Source organism: Rhinoraja longicauda, chromosome 16, assembly GCF_053455715.1.
Source record: "Rhinoraja longicauda isolate Sanriku21f chromosome 16, sRhiLon1.1, whole genome shotgun sequence".
Lineage (NCBI taxonomy): Eukaryota > Metazoa > Chordata > Chondrichthyes > Rajiformes > Arhynchobatidae > Rhinoraja > Rhinoraja longicauda.
Genome location: NC_135968.1, coordinates 16539877 through 16564809, shown reverse-complemented (window position 1 = coordinate 16564809; position 24933 = coordinate 16539877). Strand labels below are relative to the sequence as shown.

The window sequence follows — 24933 nt, the reverse complement described above, 5'->3', positions numbered from 1 at the left end:
GCAGTTCCTTCTTTCTTGCCCTGCCCTGCCCACCCTAGTTCTGCATTATCCCACTTTCTCATGCTCTTCTTACACGTGGTGATTTACAGAGGCAAGTTAACCAGTACATCTCTGCCAAACCCTTCCTGTTGCAAAAGAACATGTTTACGCCCTTCTTTAGTATTTAGTTTAGTTTAGAGAAACAGCGCAGAAACAGGCCCTTCGGCCCACCCAGTCTGTGCCGACCAGCACTATGCACCCAGCCTATCCCACACACTGGGGACAATTTACAATCTTCGCCCAACCCAACTAACCTACAAACCTGAAAGTCTTTGGAGTGTGGGGAGGGGAGACTGGAGCACCCGGGGAAAACCCACGCGGTCACAAGGGGAGAACGTACAAACTCCGTACAGACCGCACCCACGGCCAGGATGGAACACGGGTCTCTGGCGCTGTGAGGCAGCAGCTCTACCCGCTGCGCCACTGTGCTGCCCCTGTAATATCTGACATGAAGGTGAGAGGTGAGCTTGCCCCCTGCGTGTTTCAATCACACCCTGTTCACAGAGCGGAGAAACCAGTGCACTGGCAGGAAAAAACAAAACACATGGTCTGAACTTTCGGTTTTGCAGTAGCAGGGTTTTATTTTTGGAAAGTGTTTGATGCTTGTCAAATCTGGGTCTGTTTATGCACAGATCCTCCTGTCAACCAACAATAATCAGTGTTGGTGGACACGTCATGTGGTGATGCAGATGGATGTGGCAGAGGTGGTAACTCTTGTGCCTCGGAGTTACCGTCCAGCTCATCCGGTGGTGATTTATTCAACACGACATGTTGTCTCCCCCCCTCCCTCTCCCCCCCCTCCCTCTCCCCCCCCTCCCTCTCCCCCCCCTCCCTCTCCCCCCCCTCCCTCTCCCCCCCCTCCCTCTCCCCCCCTCCCTCTCCCCCCCTCCCTCTCCCCCCTCTCTCTCCCCCTCTCTCTCCCCCTCTCTCTCTGCCCACTCTCTGCCCACTCTCTCTCTCTGCCTCTCTCTCCCCCCCTCTCTCTCCCTCTCTCCCCCTCTCTCCCCCTCTCACTCTAGTGAGTGGAGCCTTGCAGTGTGACTACATTAAATACTCTCTGGCCTCTTCTCTCTCTGTGTGTGTGTGTTTTTAACCGAGCTGTCAGCTTTGTTTTGCTCCTTGATCAGGATGTAGATTGTTTTGTGAACCCCATATGCTGACAGCCTCAATGCCCCTGCATGACAGCCCCTCCCCCTCCCTTGCCCCACTTTTTAATCGCCCTGCTCCCTCGCCCCACTTTCTCACCCCCCTCGCCCCACTTTCTCACTTCCCTTCCCCCCCCTAGCCCTCGCCCCACTTTCTCACCCCCTCCCCCTTCCTCCAAAATGTCCCCCCTCCTGCCCCATTTGCCCAGTCAGCGAAAAGACTATACATGACTCCAGTTGAACCGTCCACAGTTTACAGATACAGGATCAAGGGAATAAGGTCAGGTTAAAAATAGTCCTTGATTGTGCTGGTGACCTTGCCGAGGCAGCGTGAGGTGTAGATGGGGCAATGGAAGGAGAAGGTGGAGGTTGGTTTGCTGGGGGTCGGCATGGGGAAGATGGGCCAAAGGGCCTGTTTCTCTGCCGCATCAGTGTGGTACAACTGCAGCTTGATAAATTAATCAATTAAAGCTATCCTATTGATCCTGACACATCTTGCTATGGTATGACGGGGTTTTGAAGGGCGCCATACAAATGTAGTATTTTGGTGGATGCTGTGTTTTGAGTCAGACGTGGGCAGCGGCTGCATGTTGGAGTATGTTGAGTGTACATCAGTCCCCCAGGCTGGGGCACTAGGACCCTGAGGAGTGGTGAAGGCAGCCACTTGCATTCAGTGTGGCAGCACCTGTGTCCCTCATTAAAGCAAGAGGAGCAAAGGGTCGAAGTGATGCAAGCAGCCCACTCAGGGCAGTGGTCCAGTCAGGGGAGCAAGGTCTGTAACATGTGTCCAGCCGGCCGTGACTCATAGTGGCTGTGCGCATGTGTGTGTATGTTGGGTGTGACAGTCCATATGTGTTCGGGTGTGTCCATGGGCGTGTGTGTCGGTGTGTCTGTCTGTCTGTGTGTGTCTGTGTGTGTGTCTGTCTCTGTGTGTGTCTGTGTGTGTGTGTCTGTGTGTGTCTGTCTGTGTGTCTGTCTGTGTGTCTGTCTGTGTGTGTGTGTCTGTCTGTGTGTGTGTGTGTGTCTGTGTGTCTGTCTCTGTGTGTGTCTGTGTGTGTGTCTGTGTGTGTCTGTCTGTGTGTCTGTCTGTGTGTCTGTCTGTGTGTCTGTCTGTGTGTGTGTCTGTGTGTGTGTGTCTGTGTGTGTCTGTCTGTGTGTGTCTGTGTGTGTGTGTCTGTGTGTGTCTGTGTGTGTGTGTCTGTGTGTCTGTGTGTCTGTCTGTGTGTCTGTCTCTGTGTGTGTCTGTGTGTGTGTGTCTGTGTGTGTCTGTCTGTGTGTGTGTCTGTGTGTGTGTCTGTGTGTGTCTGTCTGTGTGTCCGTGTGTCTGTCTGTGTGTCCGTGTGTCTGTCTGTGTCCGTGTGTCTGTGTCCGTGTGTCTGTGTCCGTGTGTCTGTGTCCGTGTGTCTGTGTCCGTGTGTCTGTGTCCGTGTGTCTGTGTCCGTGTGTCTGTGTCCGTGTGTCTGTGTCCGTGTGTCTGTGTCCGTGTGTCTGTGTCCGTGTGTCTGTGTCCGTGTGTCTGTGTCCGTGTGTCTGTGTCCGTGTGTCTGTGTCCGTGTGTCTGTGTCCGTGTGTCTGTGTCCGTGTCCGTGTGTCCGTGTCCGTGTGTCCGTGTCCGTGTGTCCATGTCCGTGTCGGGGTGTCCGTGTGTCTGTGTCCGTGTGTCTGTGTCCGTGTGTCTGTGTCCGTGTCCCTGTCCGTGTGTCTGTGTGTCCGTGTCGGGGTGTCTGTGTGCGTGTCTGTGTCCGTGTGTCTGTGTCCGTGTGTCTGTGTCCGTGTCCCTGTGTCCGTGTCTGTGTGTCCGTGTCGGGGTGTCTGTGTCCGTGTGTCTGTGTCCGTGTGTGTGTGTGTCTGTGTCCGTGTGTCTGTGTGTCCGTGTCGGGGTGTCTGTGTGTGTGTCTGTGTCCGTGTGTCTGTGTCCGTGTGTCTGTGTCCGTGTGTCTGTGTCCGTGTGTCTGTGTGTCCGTGTCGGGGTGTCCGTGTGTGTCGGTGTCCGTGTGTGTGGGTGTCCGTGTGGGTGGGTGTCCGTGTGTGTCGGGGTGTTGGTGTGTCTGTGTGTGGGTGTCATTGTGTGTCAGTGTGTGTCGGGGTGTCTGTGTCCGTGTATCGGGGTGTGTGTGTTGGGGTGTCGGTGTCCATGTGTGTCGGTGTCCATGTGTGTCAGTGTCCGTGTGAGTTGGGGTAAGTTGGTCAGGGTGTGTCCATGGGCATGTGTGTTGAGGTGTGTCCGTGTGTGTTGAGGTGTGTCCGTGTGTGTTGAGGTGTGTCCGTGTGTGTTGAGGTGTGTCCGTGTGTGTTGAGGTGTGTCCGTGTGTGTTGAGGTGTGTGTATGTTGGGGATGTCCATGTGTCGGGGTGTGTCGGGGTGTGTCCGTCCGTGTGTGTCTGTCCGTGTGTGTTGGGGTGTGTCCTTCCATGTGTCGGGGTGTGTGTCGGTGTCCATGTGTGTCAGTGTCCGTGTGTGTTGGGGTAAGTTGGTCAGGGTGTGTCCATGGGCATGTGTGTTGCGGTGTGTCCGTGTGTGTTGAGGTGTGTCCGTGTGTATTGGGGTGTGTCCGTGTGTGTTGAGGTGTGTCCGTGTGTGTTGGGGTGTGTCCGTGTGTATTGGGGTGTGTCCGTGTGTGTTGAGGTGTGTCCGTGTGTGTATGTTGGGGATGTCCATGTGTCGGGGTGTGTCCGTCCGTGTGTGTCTGTCCGTGTGTGTTGAGGTGTGTCCGTGTGTGTTGGGGTGTATCCGTGTGTGTTGGGGTGTGTCCGTGTGTGTTGGGGTGTGTCCGTGTGTGTTGAGGTGTGTCCGTGTGTGTTGGGGTGTGTCCGTGTGTATTGGGGTGTGTCCGTGTGTGTATGTTGGGGATGTCCATGTGTCGGGGTGTGTGTGTCTGTCCGTGTGTGTCGGGGTGTGTCCGTGTGTGTTGAGGTGTGTCCGTGTGTATTGGGGTGTGTCCGTGTGTGTTGAGGTGTGTCCGTGTGTATTGGGGTGTGTCCGTGTGTGTTGAGGTGTGTCCGTGTGTGTTGGGGTGTGTCCGTGTGCATTGGGGTGTGTCCGTGTGTGTATGTTGGGGATGTCCATGTGTCGGGGTGTGTGTGTCTGTCCGTGTGTGTCGGGGTGTGTCCGTGTGTGTTGAGGTGTGTCCGTGTGTGTTGGGGTGTGTCCGTGTGCATTGGGGTGTGTCCGTGTGTGTGTATGTTGGGGATGTCCGTGTGTCGGGGTGTGTCCGTCCGTGTGTGTCTGTCCGTGTGTGTTGGGGTGTGTCCTTCCGTGTGTCGGGGTGTGTCATTCCCGTGTGTGTTGGGGTGCGTCTGTGTGTATGTCAGGGGGTGTTCATGTGTGTGTATGTGTCAGTTGTACCAGAGGAGGTAGCTGAGGCAGGGACAGTTCTGGGCAAATTGGACTGGTTTAGATGGTGCATGGTGGTTGGCCTGGATCAGTTGGGCCGAAGGGCCTGTTTCCCAGCTGTGTGGCTATTTTTCATTAGAACGTGGCTGTTTGTTGGGCCTTGTGTGCAAATTGTTTTCTCCATTTCAACAGTGAAGGCCTCATAAATACTCGGACATAAATAACACCAAGATTGCTGAGTATTTCCCTGAGCTCTGAAAATTCCCCTTTTAATGTGGGGGGGAATTACTGTGATGCGAGACAAAGTTTTCCCCAAACTCTGCTTACTGTCGAGATGTTAACACAAAGCGGCCCCCAGCACTTCACAGCACTTGTAAAGACGGGATGCAGAGCAACTTTGGGAAGAGTGGGTTTTAGGGGCACAAGAGGGGTATTTTAGAGGGAGCGAGGGTGACCGTGAGGGAGTTTCACAACTCTGACCCCAGGCAGCTGAAGACACAGCTGGCACTGGCAGAGTCGAGACTATTCAGTTGTCATGTCCAACCGAACAGTGAAATCCTTGCTTGGTTTCAGTTTAGAGATACAGCGCGGAAACAGGCCCTTCAGCCCACCGACTCGGTGCCGCCCAGCGCTCACCCCGTATACCAGCACTGTCCGATACACTAGGGATCATTTACAGAAGCCAATTAACCTGCAAGCTCGCACGGCTTTGGAGTGTGGGAGGAAACCGGATCGCCTGGAGAAAACCCACGCTCGCGTTAACTCCGTACAGACAGCATCCGAGGTTAGGATGGAACCCGGGTCGCTGGAACTGTAAGGCAGCAGCTCTACTGTTCTGCCACTGTGCAGCTACCTGCTGGCTCATTAATGGAAAAGCGCACAAATATATGTACAATAATCCATAGCACCATAAATTAATAATTAGTAATGTTCAGTAACCAGACCATAATAGTGCAAAACCAAAGTCCACAGTGTCATCACAACAAAGTTCATTGAAGAAGGGTCTCGGCCCGAAACGTCACCTATTCCTTTTCTCCAGAGATGCTGCCTGACCCGCTGAGTTACTCCAGCTCTTTGTGTCTATCAAAGTTCATTGAAGATCATGTTGACTGGATTAGTTGAAAGATACAGCATTGAAACAGGCCCTTCAGCCCACAGAATCCATGCTGACTATGGATCACCGGAATTTAGAAGGATGAGAGGAGATCTTATCGAAACGTATAAGATTATTAAGGGGTTGGACACGTTAGAGGCAGGAAACATGTTCCCAATGTTGGGGGAGTCCAGAACAAGGGGTCACAGTTTAAGAATAAGGGGTAGGCCATTTAGAACTGAGATGAGGAAAAACTTTTTCAGTCAGAAAGTTGTGAATCTGTGGAATTCTCTGCCTCAGAAGGCAGTGGAGGCCAATTCTCTGAATGCATTCAAGAGAGAGCTAGATAGAGCTCTTAAGGATAGCGGAGTCAGGGGGTATGGGGAGAAGGCAGGAACGGGGTACTGCTTGAGAATGATCAGCCATGATCACATTGAATGGCGGTGCTGGCTTGAAGGGCCGAATGGCCTCCTCCTGCACCTATTGTCTATTGTCACCCGTACAATGTTATTCCACTTTCTCAACCACTCCCGACACACTAGTAGCAATTTACAGAAGCCAATTAACCTACACGTCTTTGGGATGTGGGAGGAACTCCATAAGGTCACAGGGAGAATATGCAAACTCCAAACAGGCAGCATCCAAATTCGTGTTTGAACCTGTGTCCCTGGCGCTGTGAGGCAATGGCTCTGCCCGCTGTGCTACTCCATGACCATAGTTGCTGAGGTTAGTGTCTTGTTGTGTTCAAGAGCCTGATGGTTGTTGGGAAGAAGTTGTTCTTGATCCTGGAGGTCAGGGTTTTCAGGCTGCTGTACCTTCTCCCCGATGGTAGCAGCGAGATGAGAGCGTGGCCCAGGGTGGTGTGGGTCTCTGATGATGCCGGCTGACTTATTGAGGTGGCGCCACCTGTAGATCCCTTCGATGGTGGGGAGGTCAGTACCCGTGATGGACCGGGCAGTGTCCACCACTCTCTGTAGTCTCCTTCATTCCTGGGCGTTCGAGTTACTGAACCAGGCCGTGATGCCACCAGTCAATGTGCTCTCTACCGCACGCCTGTAGAGGTTCAACTGCGGGCGGGTTCATCGACAAACTGAAATCTCCTCAATCTTCAAAGGAAGTGGAGATGTTGATGAGCTTTCTTTAAGATTGCATCAAGGTGCTGGCCAGATATGCACGCCCAGGAACCTGACTCTCTACCACCGTCCTGCCGATGACAGCTTAGATTAGTTTTGTTTATTGTCACATGTACCAAAGTACAGTTGCATGCTATTCAGTCAGCGTAAAAACTACACATGATTATAATCAAACGTCCACAGTATACAGATACTGGATAAAGGGAATAACATTTAGTGCAACAAAGTCCACTCCCTCTTCTCCCCTCTCCCATCAGGCAAGAGGTACAGAAGTGTGAAAACGCACACCTCCAGATTCAGGGGCAGTTTCTTCCCAGCTGTTGTCAGGCAACTGAACCATCCCATCACCAACTAGAGAGCGGTCCTGAGCTACTATCTACCTCATTAGAGACCCTCAAACTATCTTTAAACGCACTTTACTGGACTTTTTCTTGCACTGAACATTATCCCCTTTATCATGTATCTGTACACTGTGGACGGCTTGATTGTAATCATGCGCAGTCTCTCCGCTGGCTGCACAGCACGCAACTAAAGGTTTTTCACTCTACCTTGGTGCACGTGGCAATAAACTAAAATAAACAAGGTCTAAACTAAACGTAACGGGGCGATCAGAACTGCACACAATATTCCAAAGGCGGCCTAACCAAAAGTCCTATAAAACTGCATCATGACTTCCTGACTCGTATACTCAGTGCCCCGACCGACGAAGGCAAGGAAACGGTCTACCTTCTTTACTGCTCTATCTACCTGTGTTGCCACTTTCAGGCGATTATGGACCTGGGCCCCAAACTCCAAATCACTTTGTCGGAGATCAGTGAGTTATATTATCAGTGAGTTACAAAGGGGGAGCTGGCGCGGGTGGGGGTGGGGGTGGGAGTGGGGGGCAATCTGTAACTTTATAAGCACCCTTTATGGGCCACTATTTGCATACCTTGGAAATCTTGCATTGCCTAATCTTGCATCTTGCATTACCTATGCAAGCAAAGAAATTTAACTGACTTGTCCCATGTGGCAATAAAGTATTCTATTCTATTCTATATTTTGCCGCGTCCATTGAAAGCGTGATTTCTTCATCCCATGCGTCGCTACGTACAATGCACAGATCGGGAGGGGAAGCTCCTGCTGTCAAAGATTTAAGTGAAACAGTAACGAGCTTGTGAAACCATTTGGCACAACATCTGCAGCAAACTGTTTGACAATTAGACCACTTGCCGTGACTCTGATGTGGAAACATCACAAATAATGTGACTGTCCGGCACAGCAATAAGGCAGGAATGTTGATTGACACTAACGTCTCTGTTCTTTCCTGCTTTGAAGAAAAATACAGTCAGGAATGTACAAAGCCACATAACGGTGCAGCACGGAAGCAGGCCCTTTGCCCCACTTTGTTCATGCTGACCAAGTTGGTGTACGGGGCTAATCCCTTTCCCCTACATTGTGACTGTATCTGCTTCTATAGCTTCCTCTTGCAGCTCTTTCCAGATACGGACTACCCTCAAAGTGAAAATGTTGTCCCCGATGTTCCTCTTAAATCTCTCCCCTCTCACCTTAAGCCTGCGCCCTCTAGTTGTAGTCCTCAACCCTGCAGAAAAAGGTGGTGAGCATTCACTTTATCTGTGCCCCTCGTGATCTTGTACACGTCAATAGGGTCACCCCTTAGCCTCCTACCCTCCACAGAAAGAAGCCCCAGCCGATCCAACCTCTCCCTGTAACTCAAAGCCCGCAAGTCCAGGTGACGTGGTGTGAAGCCACCCCTCTCTCTGAGCCAGGGGCCACTATATACACTGCCCTCTCAATGGGACGGGGCTTTGTGCTTTCATATCATTACAAGAATGATCCCAGGAATGAGTAGGTTAACCTATGATGAGAGTTTGACGGCACTGGGCCTGTACACGCTGGAGTTTAGAAGAATGAGGGGGGGCCTCATTGAAACATACAGAATAGTGAAAGGCCTGGATAGAGTGGATGTGGAGAGGATGTTTCCACTACTGGGAGAGTCTAGGACTAGAGGCCATAGCCTCAGATTTAAAGGACGTTCTTTTAGGAAGGAGACAAAGAGGAATTTCTTTAGACAGAGGGTGGTGAATCTGCGGAATTCTTTGCCACAATTCTTTGGCTGTGGAGGCCAAGTCAGTGGATATTTTTAAGACGGGGATAGATAGATTCTTGATTAATACAGGTGTCAGAGGTTATGGGGAGAAGGCAGCAGAATGAGGTTAGGAGGGAGAGATAGATCAGCCATGTTTGAATGGCGGATTAGACTTGATGGGCCGAATGGCCCAATTCTATTATCACATGAACTTATCATCTCCTTATAGGTATTACCTACAAGGAGAGGTTGGACAAACTTGGATTGTTTTCACTGGAGGGTGAGAAGCTGAGGGGAGACCTGATAAAAGTTTATTAAATTATGAGAGGCACAAGTAGGGTAGACAGTCAGAACCTTTTTCCCCATGGTGGAAATGTCTAATACCAGAGGGTAGAGGTTTTAGGTGAGGGGGGGGGGAAGAGTTTAAAGGAGATGTGGTTTTTTTTTTACACAGAGGGTGCTGGGTGCCTGGAACACACAGCCAGGGGTGGTGGTGGAGGAGGCAGGCAGACATGACTGTGATGTTAAGGAAGCTTTTCGATAGGCACATGGTATGCAGGGAGTGGAGGGATTATGGATCATGTGCAGTCAGATGAGATTCATTTAACTTGGCATCACGGTCGCCACGGACATTGTGGGCCAAAGGCTCTGTTACAATGCTGTTCAGAGTCAGAAGTGTCCCGACCTGAAGCATCACCTGTCCATGTTCTCCAGGGATACTGCCTGACCCGCTGAGTTGCCCCAGCACTGTGCCCCTTTGGTATAAACATTTCAAGAGGAATGTAACGCTGAGGCTTTATGAGGCAACTGGTCAGACTGCATTTGAAGTATTGTGAGCAGATTTGGATCCCTTATTTTTTTTTTTTCATATTTCAGATACAGCGCGGAAACAGGCCTTTTCGGCCCACCGAGTCCGAGCCGCCCAGCGATCCCCGCACATTAACACTATCCTACACACACTAGGGACAATTTTTACATTTACCCAGTCAATTAACCTACAAACCTGTACGTCTTTGGACGTCTTTGGATCTGAGGAAGGATGTGCTGGCGTTGGAGAGGGTCCAGAGGAGGTTTATGAGAATGATCCCAGGAATGATTGGGTTCACAGATGATGAGCGTTTCATGGCACTGGGCTTGTGCTCGCTGGAGTTTAGAAGGGTGAGGGGAGGACCGTATTGAAGCTTACCGAATAGTGAAAGGCCTGGATTGAGTGGATGTGGAGAGGATGTTTCCACTAATGGGTGAGTCTAGGACCAGAGGTCATAGCTTCGGAATAAAAGGACGGAACTTTAGAATGGAGATGAGGAGGAATTTCTTTAGTCAGAGGATGGTGAATCTGTGGAATTCATTGCCACAGACGTCGGTGGAGGGTAAGTCATTGGATATTTTTAAGGCGGAGATTGATGGGTTCTTGACTAGCAAGGGTGTCAAGGGTTATGGGGAGAAGGCAGAAGAATGGGGTTGAGAGAAAGAAGGACCAGACATGATTGAATGGCGGAATAGACTCGATGGGCCGAGTGGCCTAATTCTGCTCATATAACTATGAACTTTTGGAGACCAGAGTTGTGAATGTATTTTGATGAAGTCAGAGCTGCTTCTAATCTTCTCTCCCCTCGCCCTCTCCCAACAGGGATGAAGATATGGGCGGCTCGTGGATGGGACCGACTTGAGCTTTAGGAGTTTCCCGTTCGTGCCACGAGGTCCCTGTCGTTGGTTGACCGTTGCCGGGGAGAGGTAGTTGGTCCGGGGGCTGGAATTTTTGACCCCGTTGGCAGCGCCCACTCTCAGCCTCGGTCATGCCACAGGTAGGAACCCCTTGCCTGTACCATCCCTACCCCATCCCGATTCCCCAACATCACCTCGCCCGGTTAAAGTGAGCGCAGGAGAGCGTGTGTACGTGCGTGAGTGTAGCTGCTCCACATAGCACCACCATTACAATGTCCTCTGGTCATTCATACTTAGTTTGGCTCAGTTTATTATTGTCACGTTCATGTTCGTAAGTTCTAGGAGCAGAATTGGGCTATTCAGCCCACCGACTGTACTCTATCATTCAAACATTGCTGATCTGTCTTTCCCTATCTCATCAGGAACCCATCAATCTCCGCTTTAGAAATACCCAATGACTTGTCCACCACAGCCGTCTGTGGCAATGAATTCCACAGGTTCACCACCCTCTGGCTAAAGAGATTCCTATTGTCCCTAGTGTGAAAGATGGAACTAGTGTACAGTTGATTGTTGGTCAGCACGGACTCGGTGGGCCGAAGGGCCTGTTCCCACACTGTAGTGTGCAGTTTTGGTCTCCAAATTTGAGGAAGGATATTCTTGCTATTGAGGGCGTGCAGCGTAGGTTTACTAGGTTAATTCCCGGAATGGCGGGACTGTCATATGTTGAAAGACTGGAGGGACTAGGCTTGTATACACTGGAATTTAGAAGGATGAGAGGGGATCTTATCGAAACGTATAAGATTATTAAGGGGTTGGACACGTTAGAGGCAGGAAACATGTTCCCAATGTTGGGGGAGTCCAGAACAAGGGGTCACAGTTTAAGAATAAGAGGTAGGCCATTTAGAACAGAGATGAGGAAGAACTTTTTCAGTCAGAGAGTTGTGAATCTGTGGAATTCTCTGCCTCAGAAGGCAGTGGAGGCCAGTTCTCTGAATGCATTCAAGAGAGAGCTAGATAGAGCTCTTAAGGATAGCGGAGTCAGGGGCCGACTTCCACGGCCAACTTTGTGGGGCGGTATCTAGAATCCCACCCCCAAGGCCGTAACTTCCCATGGTCCGGCGTGACGGATAATCCGGCAAAGCTCTGGATGCAAGGCTGGTGGTGCACTTGGTGGTGCACTCGTGTGGTGGTAATCTGGACTGAGTCTGATTTCTCTTGCAGCCCAATGCGTGTGGGATGGAGCCAGCGTTCGCTGATGCTTTCAGAAACACCAGCACGTGTAACTCCACCGATCACACCGCGGCCAGCCCTGACTCCAGCCCTGACTCCGGCTCTCTGTATGAACAGGTACACGATCCTCAACTATAGGGTCTCCTGGACGCTGCCCGCATTCGGTTCAGATTGGGGTTTATCATTTATCATGGGAATGGAGAACCAGAGGACAGAGGTTTAGGGTGAGAGGGGAAAAGATTTAATAGGATTCTGAGGGGTAACTTTATGGTGGGTGTACGGAACGAGCTGCCGGAGGAGGTAGTTGAGCCAGCTACAATAACAACATTTAAAACACACCTGGACAGGTACATGGATAGGGCAGGTTTAGAGGGAGATGGGCCTAAAGCAGGCAGGTGGGACTAGTGTACAAGTAGAGCAGGTGGAACAGTGGGGAAGATGCATAGTGCAGCATTGTAGCGCATCAGTCCAAGAGACAAGGTCCAATGTCCGCAATGGGGTAGAGGTGAATCGGAAAGTACCCTAGCTTATGGAAAAAAATGTTCAGAAGCCTGATAACAGAGGGGAAGAAGCTGTCCCTGAGTCTGGTGGTGCGCGCTTTTCGGCTTTTGCACCTTCTGCCAGATGGGGGCGGGTGGGAATAGCATAGGAAAAAGACACAAAGTGCTGGAGTAACTGCGGGCCGAGCAGTTTCAGGTCAAGACCTTTCTTCAGACTGATTGGCCATTTTATTGCATCTTGGTCGGCATGGACAAGTTGGGCTGAAGGACCTGCTTCTGTGCTGCGTGACTCTGTGACTCAAGACAGAAAATACTAATCGTGCCTGAAGAATGGTCCCAACCCCTGTCCACGTTCTCCAGATTTGCTGCCTGACCCGCTGAGTTACTCCAGCACTTTGTAACTTACACGGCGTCGGCCGGCACCTGCGGTTCCTTGCTTCTCCTGACTGCCTTTGTTTCGCCGCTTGCTTGCAGGGGCGGCGCTTGGCCTACACCACCAGCCCCGGGAATGACCTGCTGAGCCTGAGCCTGTACCAGAGCCCAGCCAGGGAGAAGATCGATCTGCTGAGTGACCTGGTGGACGACGAGCCCTTGGACAGCAGCCACGGTGAGCGCTGGGACGTGGCGGCCCTGGAGGAATTCACCAGGTTCGCCAAGGCCGAGCTCTGGAGCAACAAAGAGATGGACCTTCTGGGCTTGGACCAGAGCGCAAGTCCATACCAGAACGAGGCCAGGCTTTCTCAGACGCCCACGCTGGCCCAGCTCAACGCCGTGGACTCCCAGTCGGTGTCTGACTCCTGGTGCTTCCTACGGACAGGCCGGGATGATTCCCCGTTCTCTGGTCGACCTGAGCTTGCTGGTAGGACCATGGAGTCCTCCAGAAAACCCAACGCAGTGGATTCCTCAGCGGACTTACAGCCGGAGGGTGTCGTGTACCTCCAGAAAAGGGACCGCCAACTGGCCAACGTGAAGACCACCCTGGCCAGGGACAATGCGCCATGTCCCGTACATCCTAAAGACCCCCCCAGCTCTGGGGACCGTGTCCTTGCTGACCAGCCGCCCCGCCCCAGTCACCCGTCTGTCGCCGCGCCGGGTCGGGAAGACGGGACAACCGGTGACCGAGTGGGACCCAGATCCTGGAGGCATCCCGAGGGATCGGTGGAGGCGGGCAGTGGCGCCCTGGGGGATTGCAGGCGGGACAAGGGGGACGGGCGGAGGCACCGACCCCCGTTCCCTGCCTGGGGGGAGCGCGGGGAGCCCGGTCCGGACGCGGGGGGGGAGCTGAACTACGACGAGCACAACTACTCCTTATTCAGCGTGGAGGGGCTGGGCCTGCAGCCGGACGAGGAGAGGTCCGAGCTGGAGGACGGCTCCGACACTGACCAGGACGACAGTCAGAACGAAGACGAGGAGGGCGAAGACTACGATGAAGATAAAGACGACTTCAGCGACTCTCTCTCCGAAGCAGGTAACGGCCATTGCAATCGCCCCCGTAGAGTCGCGCGGCGCGGAAACGTTGAGGAGATGGGATAACATGGGACCCACCACATAGTGGTGCTGGTGGTTCAGCTGCTGCCTCACAGCACCAGATACCCGGGCTCCATCCTGACCTCGAGTGATGTCTGTCTGTCTGGAGTTTGCATGTTCTCCCTGCGACCGCGGTGGTGCTCCACTTTCCTCCTCTGGAATTTAGAAGGATGAGAGGAGATCTTATCGAAACGTATAAGATTATTAAGGGGTTGAACACGTTAGAGGCAGGAAACATGTTCCCAATGTTGGGGGAGTCCAGAACAAGGGGCCACAGTTTAAGAATAAGGGGAAGGCCATTTAGAACTGAGATGGGGAAAAACCTTTTCAGTCAGAGAGTTGTGAATCTGTGGAATTCTCTGCCTCAGAAGGCAGTGGAGGCCAATTCTCTGAATGCATTCAAGAGAGAGCTGGATAGAGCTCTTAAGGATAGCGGGGTCAGGGGGTTATGGGGAGAAGGCAGGAACGTGGTACTGATTGAGAATGATCAGCCATGATCACATTGAATGGCGGTGCTGGCTCGAAGGGCCGAATGGCCTCCTCATGCACCAATTGTCTATTGTCTATTGTCACATCACAAAGACGTGCAGGTTTGTTGTTGGATTGGCCCACTGTAAATTGCCCCAAGCGCGTACATGCAATATAGAACATTCGGTGGGTGCATGGAAGGGGCTGCCGGAGGTGGTGCTGGAGGCAGGTGCAATTACTACATTTCAAAGACATTTGCCCCTAGTACATAGGGAGTGGATGAAAAAGTGGGATTGCAACTAGTGTAAACGGTGATCAAAGGTCGGCATGGACACGGTGGGCCGAAGGGCCTGTTTCCTTGTTGTATCTCTAAACTAAACTGAAACTAAATCGCCTTTTTAGAGTCATGCAGCATGGAAACAGGCCATTCGGCCCAACTTATCCATTCCAACCAAGGTGCCCCATCTGCGCTGGTCCCACCTGACAAATATCCCTCTAAATCTTTCCTATCCACGTACTTGTCCTCATGTTTTTTAAATGTTGTTATTGTATATGTTGTTCAACTACCTCCTCTGGCGACTCGTCTCATACCACCGTCTGTGTGGAAAAAGGTTCCGATTAAATTCGTCCCCTCTCACCTTAAACCTATGTCCCTGGTTCTTGATGCCCCTACTCTGGGTAAATAACTCTGTGCATTCACCCTGTCTATTCCCCTCATGATTATACACACCTCTGTAAGATCACCCCCTCATCCGCCTGTGCTCCAAGGAATAGAGTCCTAGCCTGCTCAACCTCTCCCTGTAGCTCAGACCCACGAGTCCTGGCAACATCCTCGTGAATCTTCTCTGCACTCTTTCCAGATTAAAGAAATCCTTCCAGTCGCACGGTGACCAAAACCGAACACAATACTGTAAATGTTTAGGGACACAGCGTGCAAACGGCCCACTGAGTCCATGCCGACCATCGATCATTGTTCCCACTTTCTCATTCACTCCTTGCACACTAGGGGGAAATTTATAGAGACCAATTTTTTTTTTAAACCTTCAAACTCGTAAAAAGATGCAAAATGCTGGAGTAACTTAGCGGGTCAGGCAGCATCTCTGGAGAAGATGGATAGGTGATGTTTTGAGTCGAGACCCTTCTTCAGATTGGGGAAGGGTCCCGACCCGAAACGCCACCCACCCATTTTCTCCAGAGATGCTGCCTGACCCACAGAGATACTCCTTAAAAAAAAATCTTAAATCAGCATCTGCAGTTGCTTGAATCTCCTTCGAAGGGCAGTCACGGTGGCGTAGCGATAGAATTGCTGCCTTGCAGCGCCGGAGACCCGGGTTTCATCCCGACTACGGGTGCTGTCTGTACGGAGTTTGTACGTTCTCCCCGTGACCGCGTGGGTTTTCTCCGAGATCTTCGGTTTCCTCCCACACTCCAAAGACGTAGAGGTATGTAGGTTCATTGGCTTGGTGTATGTGTAAATTGTCCCTAGTGAGTGTAGGATAGTGTTAATGTGCGGGGATTGCTGGTCGGCACGGTCTCGGTGGGCCGAAGGGCCTGTTTCCGCGCTGTATCTCTAAAACTAAACTAAGTTGATCAGCATTGCTGAGTTGGGCCGAAGGGCCTTTTTCCGTGCTGAACGGCTCCATGGCTCGAAGCTGCTCTTTTCACTGTCCACCCATCTCTCTGTTTTCAGGAAATGAGCTGGAGATTAGCGGCGACGTTGCCTCGGAAACGGGCGGGAGGAGACTGAAGCGCCGTTACTTCTGGGAGTACAGTGACAGCCACACCACGCCCAGCAAGCAGGAACGTATCCTGCAGCCCTCCAAATGGGACTCTTCCACGTTGCCCAGTAACGTGTACCTGAGGGAGAACGGGGTCGGGCAAGGTAAAGGCCACCCGTCCACGACTAAAGCCCACGTGTCCACGACTAAAGGCTCTGGTAGCCCACGTGTCCATGACTAAAGACTCTGGTAGCCCACGTGTCCACGACTAAAGACTCTGGTAGCCCACGTGTCCATGACTAAAGGCTCTGGTAGCCCACGTGTCCATGACTAAAGGCTCTGGTAGCCCACGTGTCCATGACTAAAGGCTCTGGTAGCCCACATGTCTATGACTAAAGGCTCTGGTAGCCCACATGTCTATGACTAAAGGCTCTGGTAGCCCACGTGTCTATGACTTTCCACGGTTTCTGGTATAGAGTCATACAGCATGGAAAAGGGCCCTTCGGCCCATCTCATCCATGCTGATGGAGTCACACAGCACAGAAACTGGCCCTTCAGCCCATGCCACTAGTCCATGCCAACCAAGCAATAATCATACCACATGGAAATGGGCCCTTGGGCCCTTGTGTTAACCAAGATAATCATAGAGTTATACAGCATGGGCAAGAGCTCTATGGCCCAACTTATCCATGCTGACCATGATAGAATTATAGTTATATAGCTCAGAAACAAGCCCACCGGTCCAATTTGTCCATGCCGACCAAGACAGTCATACAGCACAGTAACAGCCCCTGTGTCCCAACTTATCCTTGCCAGCCAAGATTGAGTCATACATCACAGAAATAAGCCCTTTGGCCCAACTCATCTGTGCCAATAGAGTCATGGATTCATAAAGCACAGAAACAAGCCCTCCGATCCAACGTTTCCATGCCAAGCAAGACAGAGACATACGGCACATAAACAGGCCATTTGGCCCAACCTATCCATGCAGAAGGGCAAGCTTTCCAGCTGTGTCTCTAATGTCTAAAGCACCTGAGGTCAGGATCGAAACTGGGTCTCTGGCGCTGCAAGGCAGCAACTCTACTGCCACGCTGTGAGCCTATCTCCTGCGCACACCCATCCCTCCATTCCCTGCTCACTCTCCTGTGCAAGGGTGCAGAGAAGATTTACGAGGATGTTACTAGGATTAGAGGGTGTGAGCTATAGGGAGAGGTTGAGTAGGCTGGGTCTCTATTCCTTGGAGCGCAGGAGGATGAGGGGTGATCTTATGGAGGTGTATAAAATCATAGATCGGGTCAATGCACAGAAGCTCTTGCCCAGAGCAGGTGAATCGAGGACCAGAGGAAATAGGTTCAAGGTGAAGGGGGAAAAGATTTAATAGGAATCTGAGGGGTAACTTTATCACACAAAGGGTGGTGGGTGTATGGAACAAGCTGCCAGAGGAGGTAGTTGAGGCTGGGACTATCCCATTGTTTGTCAGATACATGGATAGGACAGGTTTGGAGGGATATGGACCAAGCCTAGGCAGGTGGGATGAGGGCAGCTGGGACATTGTGGGAAAGTTGGGCCGAAGGGCCTGTCATTCTATGACTCTATCCTCTCCCGTTCGGTTTTCCCACGTTCTGTTATCCTTGCCCTCCAGGGCGGAGAATGGGGAAGAAATCTCGTCGCACGGACGTCGACGACCTGACCCCTAACCCCCGCAAGCTGCTCTACATCGGCGACGAGCTGAAGAAGCTCAACAAGGTGATCGAGGAGCTGAGGCCTGTGAGTGAACTGCCCCTCAACGTCAGGCCTCGCTCGAGGAAGGAGAAGAATAAACTGGCCTCCAGGTAAATAAAGCAGTGGAAACAAGGAGCTGCAAGGCGCTGGGCTACAAAAAAGAAAAGACACAAAGTGCTGGAGTAACTCGGCGTGTCAGGCAGCATCTCTGGAGAATGTGGGTGGGTGACATTTCGGGTCGGGACCCTTCTTCAGACTGATGGTGTAGGGGGGAGAAAGCTGGGAAAGAGAGGTGGGGCGGGGCAAAGCCTGGTGAGTGATAGGTGGATACGTGATTAGGGGAGGGGGTCACTAGGCCGATGGTCGGACAAAGGCCAGAGATGAAGAAACAAAAGGTGTGAGATAATGAGAGGACAGGTGTGAAATGTGAAGCTGGAGGAAGGAATATAGGTGGAGGGGTGGGGGGTGGGGTGGTGAGGGGTGGGGTGGTGAGGGGGAGAAATGGGTGTGAATACAACAGGGGCCAAGAGTTTTGAATGTTTTGGGTCTCCACACCGCAGGGCCTGCAGGTTAAAGAAGAAAGCGCAGCATGAGGCCAACAAAATCAAACTGTGGGGGCTGAACATCGAGCATGGTGAGTACCACCCCCCCACCACCCACCCCACACAAACCCCCACCCTAAACCCACACCCCCCACCATAAACCCCCCCCCCACCAACCCCCACCCCACACAAACCCCCACCCTAAACCCACACCCCCCACCATAAACCCCCCACCCCCCCCACCCCACACAAACCCCCACCCTAAACCCACACCCCCCACCATAAACCCCCCACCACCCCACACAAACCCCCACCCTAAACCCACACCCCCCACCATAAACCCAACCCCCACCCCACCCCACACAAACCCCCACCCTAAACCCACACCCCCCACCATAAACCCCCCCCCACCCCACACAAACCCCCACCCTAAACCCACACCCCCCACCATAAACCCCCCCCACCAACCCCCACCCCACCCCACACAAACCCCCACCCTAAACCCACACCCACCACCATAAACCCCCCACCCCCCCCACCACCCACCCCACACAAACCCCCACCCTAAACCCACACCCCCCACCATAAACCCCCCCCCACCAACCCCCCCCCCACCCCACACAAACCCCCACCCTAAACCCACACCCCCCACCATAAACCCCCCACCCCCCCACCCCACACAAACCCCCACCCTAAACCCACACCCCCCACCATAAACCCTCCCCCACCCCACACAAACCCCCATCCTAAACCCACACCCCCCACCATAAACCCCCCCCCACCAACCCCCACCCCACCCCACACAAACCCCCACCCTAAACCCACACCCACCACCATAAACCCCCCCCCCACCAACCCCCACCCCACACAAACCCCCACCCTAAACCCACACCCCCCCACCATAAACCCCCCACCCCCCCCACCCCACACAAACCCCCACCCTAAACCCACACCCCCCACCATAAACCCCCCCCCCCACCCCACACAAACCCCCACCCTAAACCCACACCCCCCACCATAAACCCCCCCCCCCACCCCACACAAACCCCCACCCTAAACCCACACCCCCCACCATAAACCCCCCCCCCACCCCACACAAACCCCCACCCTAAACCCACACCCCCCACCATAAACCCCCCCCCCACCAACCCCCACCCCACCCCACACAAACCCCCACCCTAAACCCACACCCACCACCATAAACCCCCCACCCCCCACACAAACCCCCACCCTAAACCCACACCCCCCACCATAAACCCCCCCCCCCACCAACCCCCACCCCACCCCACACAAACCCCCACCCTAAACCCACACCCACCAACCCCCATCCCACACAAACCTACACCCCTACACCCCCCACACCTCCACTCCCCCACACCCCACCACCCACAATCCCCACCCCCCCCCAATCCACACCCCCCTCCAATCCACCCCCTCACACCCACCCACACCCAGGGCTAAGGGGTGGAGAGAGGGGTGGAGAGAGGGGTGGGAAGGGTGGAGAGGAGGGAGGGGAGGGGTAAGAGGGGAGGGAGGAGGTGGTAGATGGGGGTGGGTGGGAGGGCATGGGGTTTTTGGGGAAGAAAGAGGTTGAGGAGAGCGAGAGGGTGGGGAAGAATGCGGGGGGAGGGGGGATTTGGGGCAGGGGAGGTAGGGGAGCTGAGTGTGTGGAGGGAGGGTCGGGGGGAGGGTGGTAAACAGGTGGAGTGGGGATGGGGAGGGAGGGTAGGGGGGAGGGTGGTAAACAGGTGGAGTTGGGATGGGGAGGGAAGGGAGTGGGACCCAGGACCACAGGGCTGCTTCATCCATGAACGATGACGAGACGGACTGTGGGGAGGGGGTAGTGGGGGAGTGTTGAGGAGGGGAGGGGGTAGTGAGGGAGTGTTGAGGAGGGGAGGGGGTAGTGGGGGAGTGTTGAGGAGGGGAGGGGGTAGTGGGGGAGTGTTGAGGAGGGGAGGGGGAGGGATGGGAGAGTGAAGGAGTGGGGGAGGGGGTAGGTGGGGAGTGATGGGAGTGGGTGGATGGGAGGACCGGAGTGGGTAAAGGGGGACTGATGGGGAGGGGAGAGATGGGAGGAGGGAATGGGGTAGTGGGGGAGAAGGGGGAGGGGAGGGGGTAGTGGAGGAGATGAGAGGAGGGGAGGAGGGGTAGTGGGAGGGAGGGGTGGGGGTAGTGGGGGAGGGATGGGGAGCGGGGGACGGGAAGGATGGGAGGGGGTAATGGGGGAGTGAGGGGGAGGGGGGAGATGGGAGGAGGGGAGGGGGTAGTGGGGGAGGGATGTGGAGCGGGTTGACGGGGAGGAGGGGAGTGGGGAGGAGGGGAGTGGGGAGGAGGGGAGGTGGGGAGGAGGGGAGGTGGGGAGGAGGGGAGTGGGGAGTGATGGGGAGGGGGTAGTGGGGAGTGATGGGGAGGGGGTAGAGGGGAGGGGGAAGTGGGGAGGAGGGGAGTGGGTAATGGAGGAGTGAGGGAGAGGGGGGAGATGGGAGGAGGGAATGGATGGGGGGACAGGGAGGATGGAAGGAGGGGAGGGGGTAGTGGGGAGTGATGGGGAGTGGGTGGTGGTGGGGAGTGGGTGGTGGTGGGGAGCGGGTGGTGGTGGTGAGCGGGTGGTGGTGGGGAGGGAGGAGTCAATGACGAGGCAGTGGGGGGAAGGGGTACTGTGTCCACCGCCCGCTGTTGATTAGCACGGGTGTCAGGGGTTATGGGGAGAAGGCAGGAGAATGGGGTTGGGAGGGAGAGAGAGACCAGCCGTGCATGAATGGCGGAGTAGACTTGATGGGCCGAGTTCTGCTCCGATCACTTCTGACCTTGTGTTCCTGTTTGTCCGTCTCAAAGACAATTTGCTGCAGGTTATTGTTGCGATCAAGCATCAGATCGTGTGGCGGGTGGAGCAGCGCAGTGGCGCAGGGGCGCAGGAGGAGAGCATGGTGGGGAAGCTGCAGGCACTGCTGCACAGCACAGTGGGTAAGCACCCGCGCAGCCTGACACACGGCGTTGTCGACGCAGCCCCTGTCCGTCACGCGGTCCACACTCCCCACCATCAACTGCGGTTTGGTAGGATGAGGGAGGGAGACCCTGATTGAAATTTACCGAATAGTGAAAGGCCTGGGTAGAGTGGATGCAGAGAGGATGTTTCCACTAGTGGGAGAGTCCAGGACAACCTCAGAATAAGAGGCAGACACAAAATGCTGGAGTAACTCAGCGGGTCAGGCAGCATCTCTGGAGAGAAGGAATGGGAGACGTTTCGGGTCGAGACCCTTCTTCAGACTTACGAATTAAAGAATTAAGAATTCTTCAGACTCAGAATAAAAGGGCTCTCCTTTAGAAAGGAGATGGCGGAGGACTTTCTTTAGCCGGAGGGGGGTGCATCTGTGGAATTCATTGCCACAGGCGGCTGTGGAGGCCAAGACACTGGGTGTTTTTAAAGCGGAAATTGAAAGTTTCTTGAGTAATAAGGGTGTCGGGGGTAATGGGGGAGAAGGCAGGAGAATGGGGTTGAGAGGGAGCCATAGATAAGCCATGATTGAATGGCGGAGTAGACTTGAGGGGCCGAATGGCCTAATTCTTGTCGTACAACTCATGACCTACCTGCTCCTCAGGCTGCCTCGGGGCCCGATTTGAAACGTCACCTATACATGACCTCCAGAGATGCTGCCTGACCCCCTGAGTTACTCCAGCACTTTGTCTTTTTTTGTAAGCCCTTGTGTCTTCAGGTACAATCAAACACCTGTCCCAGCCCGGTCGGTCATCCCTTCATCTCCTATGGGTTTTCCAGTTTCCTCCCACATCCCAAAGTCGTGCGTGTTTACAATTTACAGAAGTCAATTAACCTACAAGCTTACACGCCTTTGGAGTGTGGGAGGAAACCAGAGGTCCATGGTCAGGATCGAACCCGGGTCTCTGGCGCTTTGAGGCAGCAAATCTACCTTTGTGCCACGGTGCCGCCCGGTTATGTTGGGGCTGGCCAGCTGTTCCTCAGCCTGGCATGCTTTGTCCCGGCTGTTCCTGAGTTGGCGTGCTTTGGCCCGGCTGTTCCTGAGTTGGCGTGCTTTGTCCCAGCTGTTCCTGAGTTGGCATGCTTTGGCCCGGCTGTTCCTGAGTTGGCGTACTTTGTCCCAGCTGTTCCTAAGCCTAGCGTGCTTTGTCCCAGTTGTTCCTACGTTGGCCTGTTTTGTCCCGGGTGTTCCTGAGTTGGCGTGTTTTGTCCCGGGTGTTCCTGAGTTGGCGTTATTGCTGTTCCTGAGTTGGTGTGTGCGTTGTTCCAGCTGTTCCTGAGTTGGCATGCTTTGTCCCGGCTGTTTTTGGTTGGTGTGTGCTTTGGCCCGACTGTTCCTGAGTTGGTGTGTGCGTTGTCCCAGCTGTTCCTGAGTTGGTGTGCGTTGTCCCAGCTGTTCCTGAGTTGGCGTGTTTTGTCCCAGGTGTTCCTGAGTTGGCGTTATTGCTGTTCCTGAGTTGGCGTGCTTTGTCCCAGCTGTTCCTGAGTTGGCGTGCTTTGTCCCAGGTGTTCCTGAGTTGGCGTGCTTTGTCCCAGGTGTTCCTGAGTTGGCGTGCTTTGTCCCAGCTGTTCCTGAGTTGGCCTGCTTTGTCCCAGGTGTTCCTGAGTTGGCGTGCTTTGTCCCAGCTGTTCCTGAGTTGGCCTGCTTTGTCCCGGTTGTTCCTAAGTTGGCCTGCTTCGTCCTGCAGGTCGCTCGGTGGCAGGCCACACGTCGGAGTTCGTGAGCGAGGTGCTGGAGAAGGTGTCGATGGGAGAGGTGGAAGGCAACCTGAGCTGACGCCCGTCACCCTGGACCTGACCCCTCTGCCTTGGACTCACAACCCCAGCCAGCGGCCGTGCGGACAGGGGGTGGGATTACCGCCAGCCCCCTCCCTCTCCCCACCGCCAACGTACCCGCTGACTGTCTCTCACCCCGCTGGGGAGGGGAGGAGAAGGGGAGGTTTGCTTGGCATTTCCCCCAACTCCCCAATTCTTCATTCCTCCCTCCACCCCCCTTCCCCTCTCCCCCCCTTCCCCTCTCCCCCCTTCTCCATTGCCCTCGTTCCACTCCCTTCCTCCCTACCACTCCTCCCTCTCCCCCTCCACTCCTCTTTCTCCCCCTCCCCTCCTCCATACCCCTCCACTCCTGCCTTCCAGTTCCTCTGGTGTCCCCTCCAGAAGGGTTTGAGCGGGCCAGCGGCGAGCTCTCGGGATGGGACGGTCTCGGGGCCCAGGCTCGGGGCCCAGGCTCGGGCCCAGGCTCGGGGCCCAGGCTCGGGGCCCAGGCTCGGGGCCCAGGCTCGGGGCCCAGGCTCGGGGCCCAGGCTCGGGGCCCAGGCTCGGGGCCCAGGCTCGGGGCCCAGGTGCCAACGTTAGACCTGGACATTGGCGATGATGCCCCTGCCAACCCTCCCAGCGGCCTGGGTACATCTCGCTGTAGGTGAGGGGTGTACGTCTGCACACTGCCTCCCCCCCCCCCCCCCCCCCCCCCACCCCTCACGCACCTTGCTGAATACTCTCTTGGGACGATGTTGCTTCTGGAATGTTCCAACTACGGCGGAAATCCTTCCAAGATGCCTCCACTCTCTCCGGTCGCTCTCCCCCCCCCCCCCCCCCCCCCCGACTTGTTATCTTCTAATTTATTTCCCGATTCTTTTGGTGAGAGTGTTATTTTTTTTTTAAAATGTTGCTTTCAATGAACTCCCTCCCGGATCCCGTTGGAGCGAGCGGGGAGTGGGATTTTAGGGGGTGGGGGAGAAAAGGGAAGGGTCCGGATTTTGTGGAGGGTGAGGCAGGGTGGGGTCGGCACTGCGCAACCCCTGAGGGTTATTGTGGCGGATGGGCAGAGTTTGCAGATGGGGATTTACACAGCGAGCGCGTACTGTGGACTGTGTAGCACCGCTAGTGTCACTGTTCATCCCTGATTTGATGTTTTATATTTGAGCACTTTAATTTTGTAGCAGAAGGACTCGCTGTCACAGGTGATGGGTGACTGACTTTTTTTTCTTGGGGGGGTGGGGCGGGGGGGGGGGGTGGGGAAAGGGGGGGGAACAGGGGAGGGAGTGGGGCAGGTGTGAGGTTTGCCGACTGACAATAAGTGGGAGGGGAAGACGGGGACAGTGTGCATGAAGGAACTGCAGATGCCGGTTTAACTCGAAGGTAGACGCAAAATGCTGGAGTAACTCAGCGGGTCGGGCAGCATCTCGGGAGAGGGGGAATGGGTGACGTTTCGGGTCGAGACCCTTCTTCAGACTGATGAAGACCGACAGACGGGGACAGTGCATGGCTAGCAGGAAGGGGGGGGCGGAGGGGGTACGAGACTAAGGTGTACAGGTCGGGAAAGGGGGCACAGAGTGCTGGCGGAACTCGGAGGGTCAGGCAGCATCCGTGGAGGGGAATGGACCGATGACCTTTTGGGTCGGGACCCTTCTTCAAATTCTGAAGAGACTCGGCGTGAAGAAGGGTCCCGACCCCAAAACGACATCTGTCCATTCCGCTGACCCGCTGAGTTCCTCCAGCACTTTGTGTTTTGATTAGGATTCCCTTGGTGTCTTGAGGACAGGGTAGACCAAACTGGGAAAGTCACCCAATGCTGGAGTAACTCTGCGGGTCAGGCAGCATCTCTGGAGAACATGGATAGGTGACATTTCAGGTCGGGATTCTTCTTCAGACTGATGGAGGGTATTGATGGTGGATCAATTTGAAGAAGGGCGGCACGGTGGCGCAGCGGTAGAGTTGCTGCCTTACAGCGCCAG

The 24933-nt window shown here is 54.3% G+C and overlaps 1 protein-coding gene across 1 annotated transcript in view; it reads left to right on the top strand.

The window, feature by feature from the left end:
* The window catches only part of LOC144600906 (CREB3 regulatory factor-like), a 32272-nt gene extending 8628 nt beyond the window's left edge, over nucleotides 1-23644 (top strand). The window contains exons 2-9 of the mRNA XM_078412797.1: nucleotides 10463-10637; nucleotides 11719-11844; nucleotides 12702-13695; nucleotides 15913-16104; nucleotides 17583-17772; nucleotides 18223-18296; nucleotides 21040-21168; nucleotides 22888-23644. Coding sequence (XP_078268923.1) covers nucleotides 10629-10637; nucleotides 11719-11844; nucleotides 12702-13695; nucleotides 15913-16104; nucleotides 17583-17772; nucleotides 18223-18296; nucleotides 21040-21168; nucleotides 22888-22976 — 1803 coding nt within the window. The 5' untranslated portion in view covers nucleotides 10463-10628 and the 3' untranslated portion in view covers nucleotides 22977-23644. The remainder of the gene's footprint in view (nucleotides 1-10462; nucleotides 10638-11718; nucleotides 11845-12701; nucleotides 13696-15912; nucleotides 16105-17582; nucleotides 17773-18222; nucleotides 18297-21039; nucleotides 21169-22887) is intronic.
* The last annotated feature ends 1289 nt before the right edge of the window (nucleotides 23645-24933 follow it).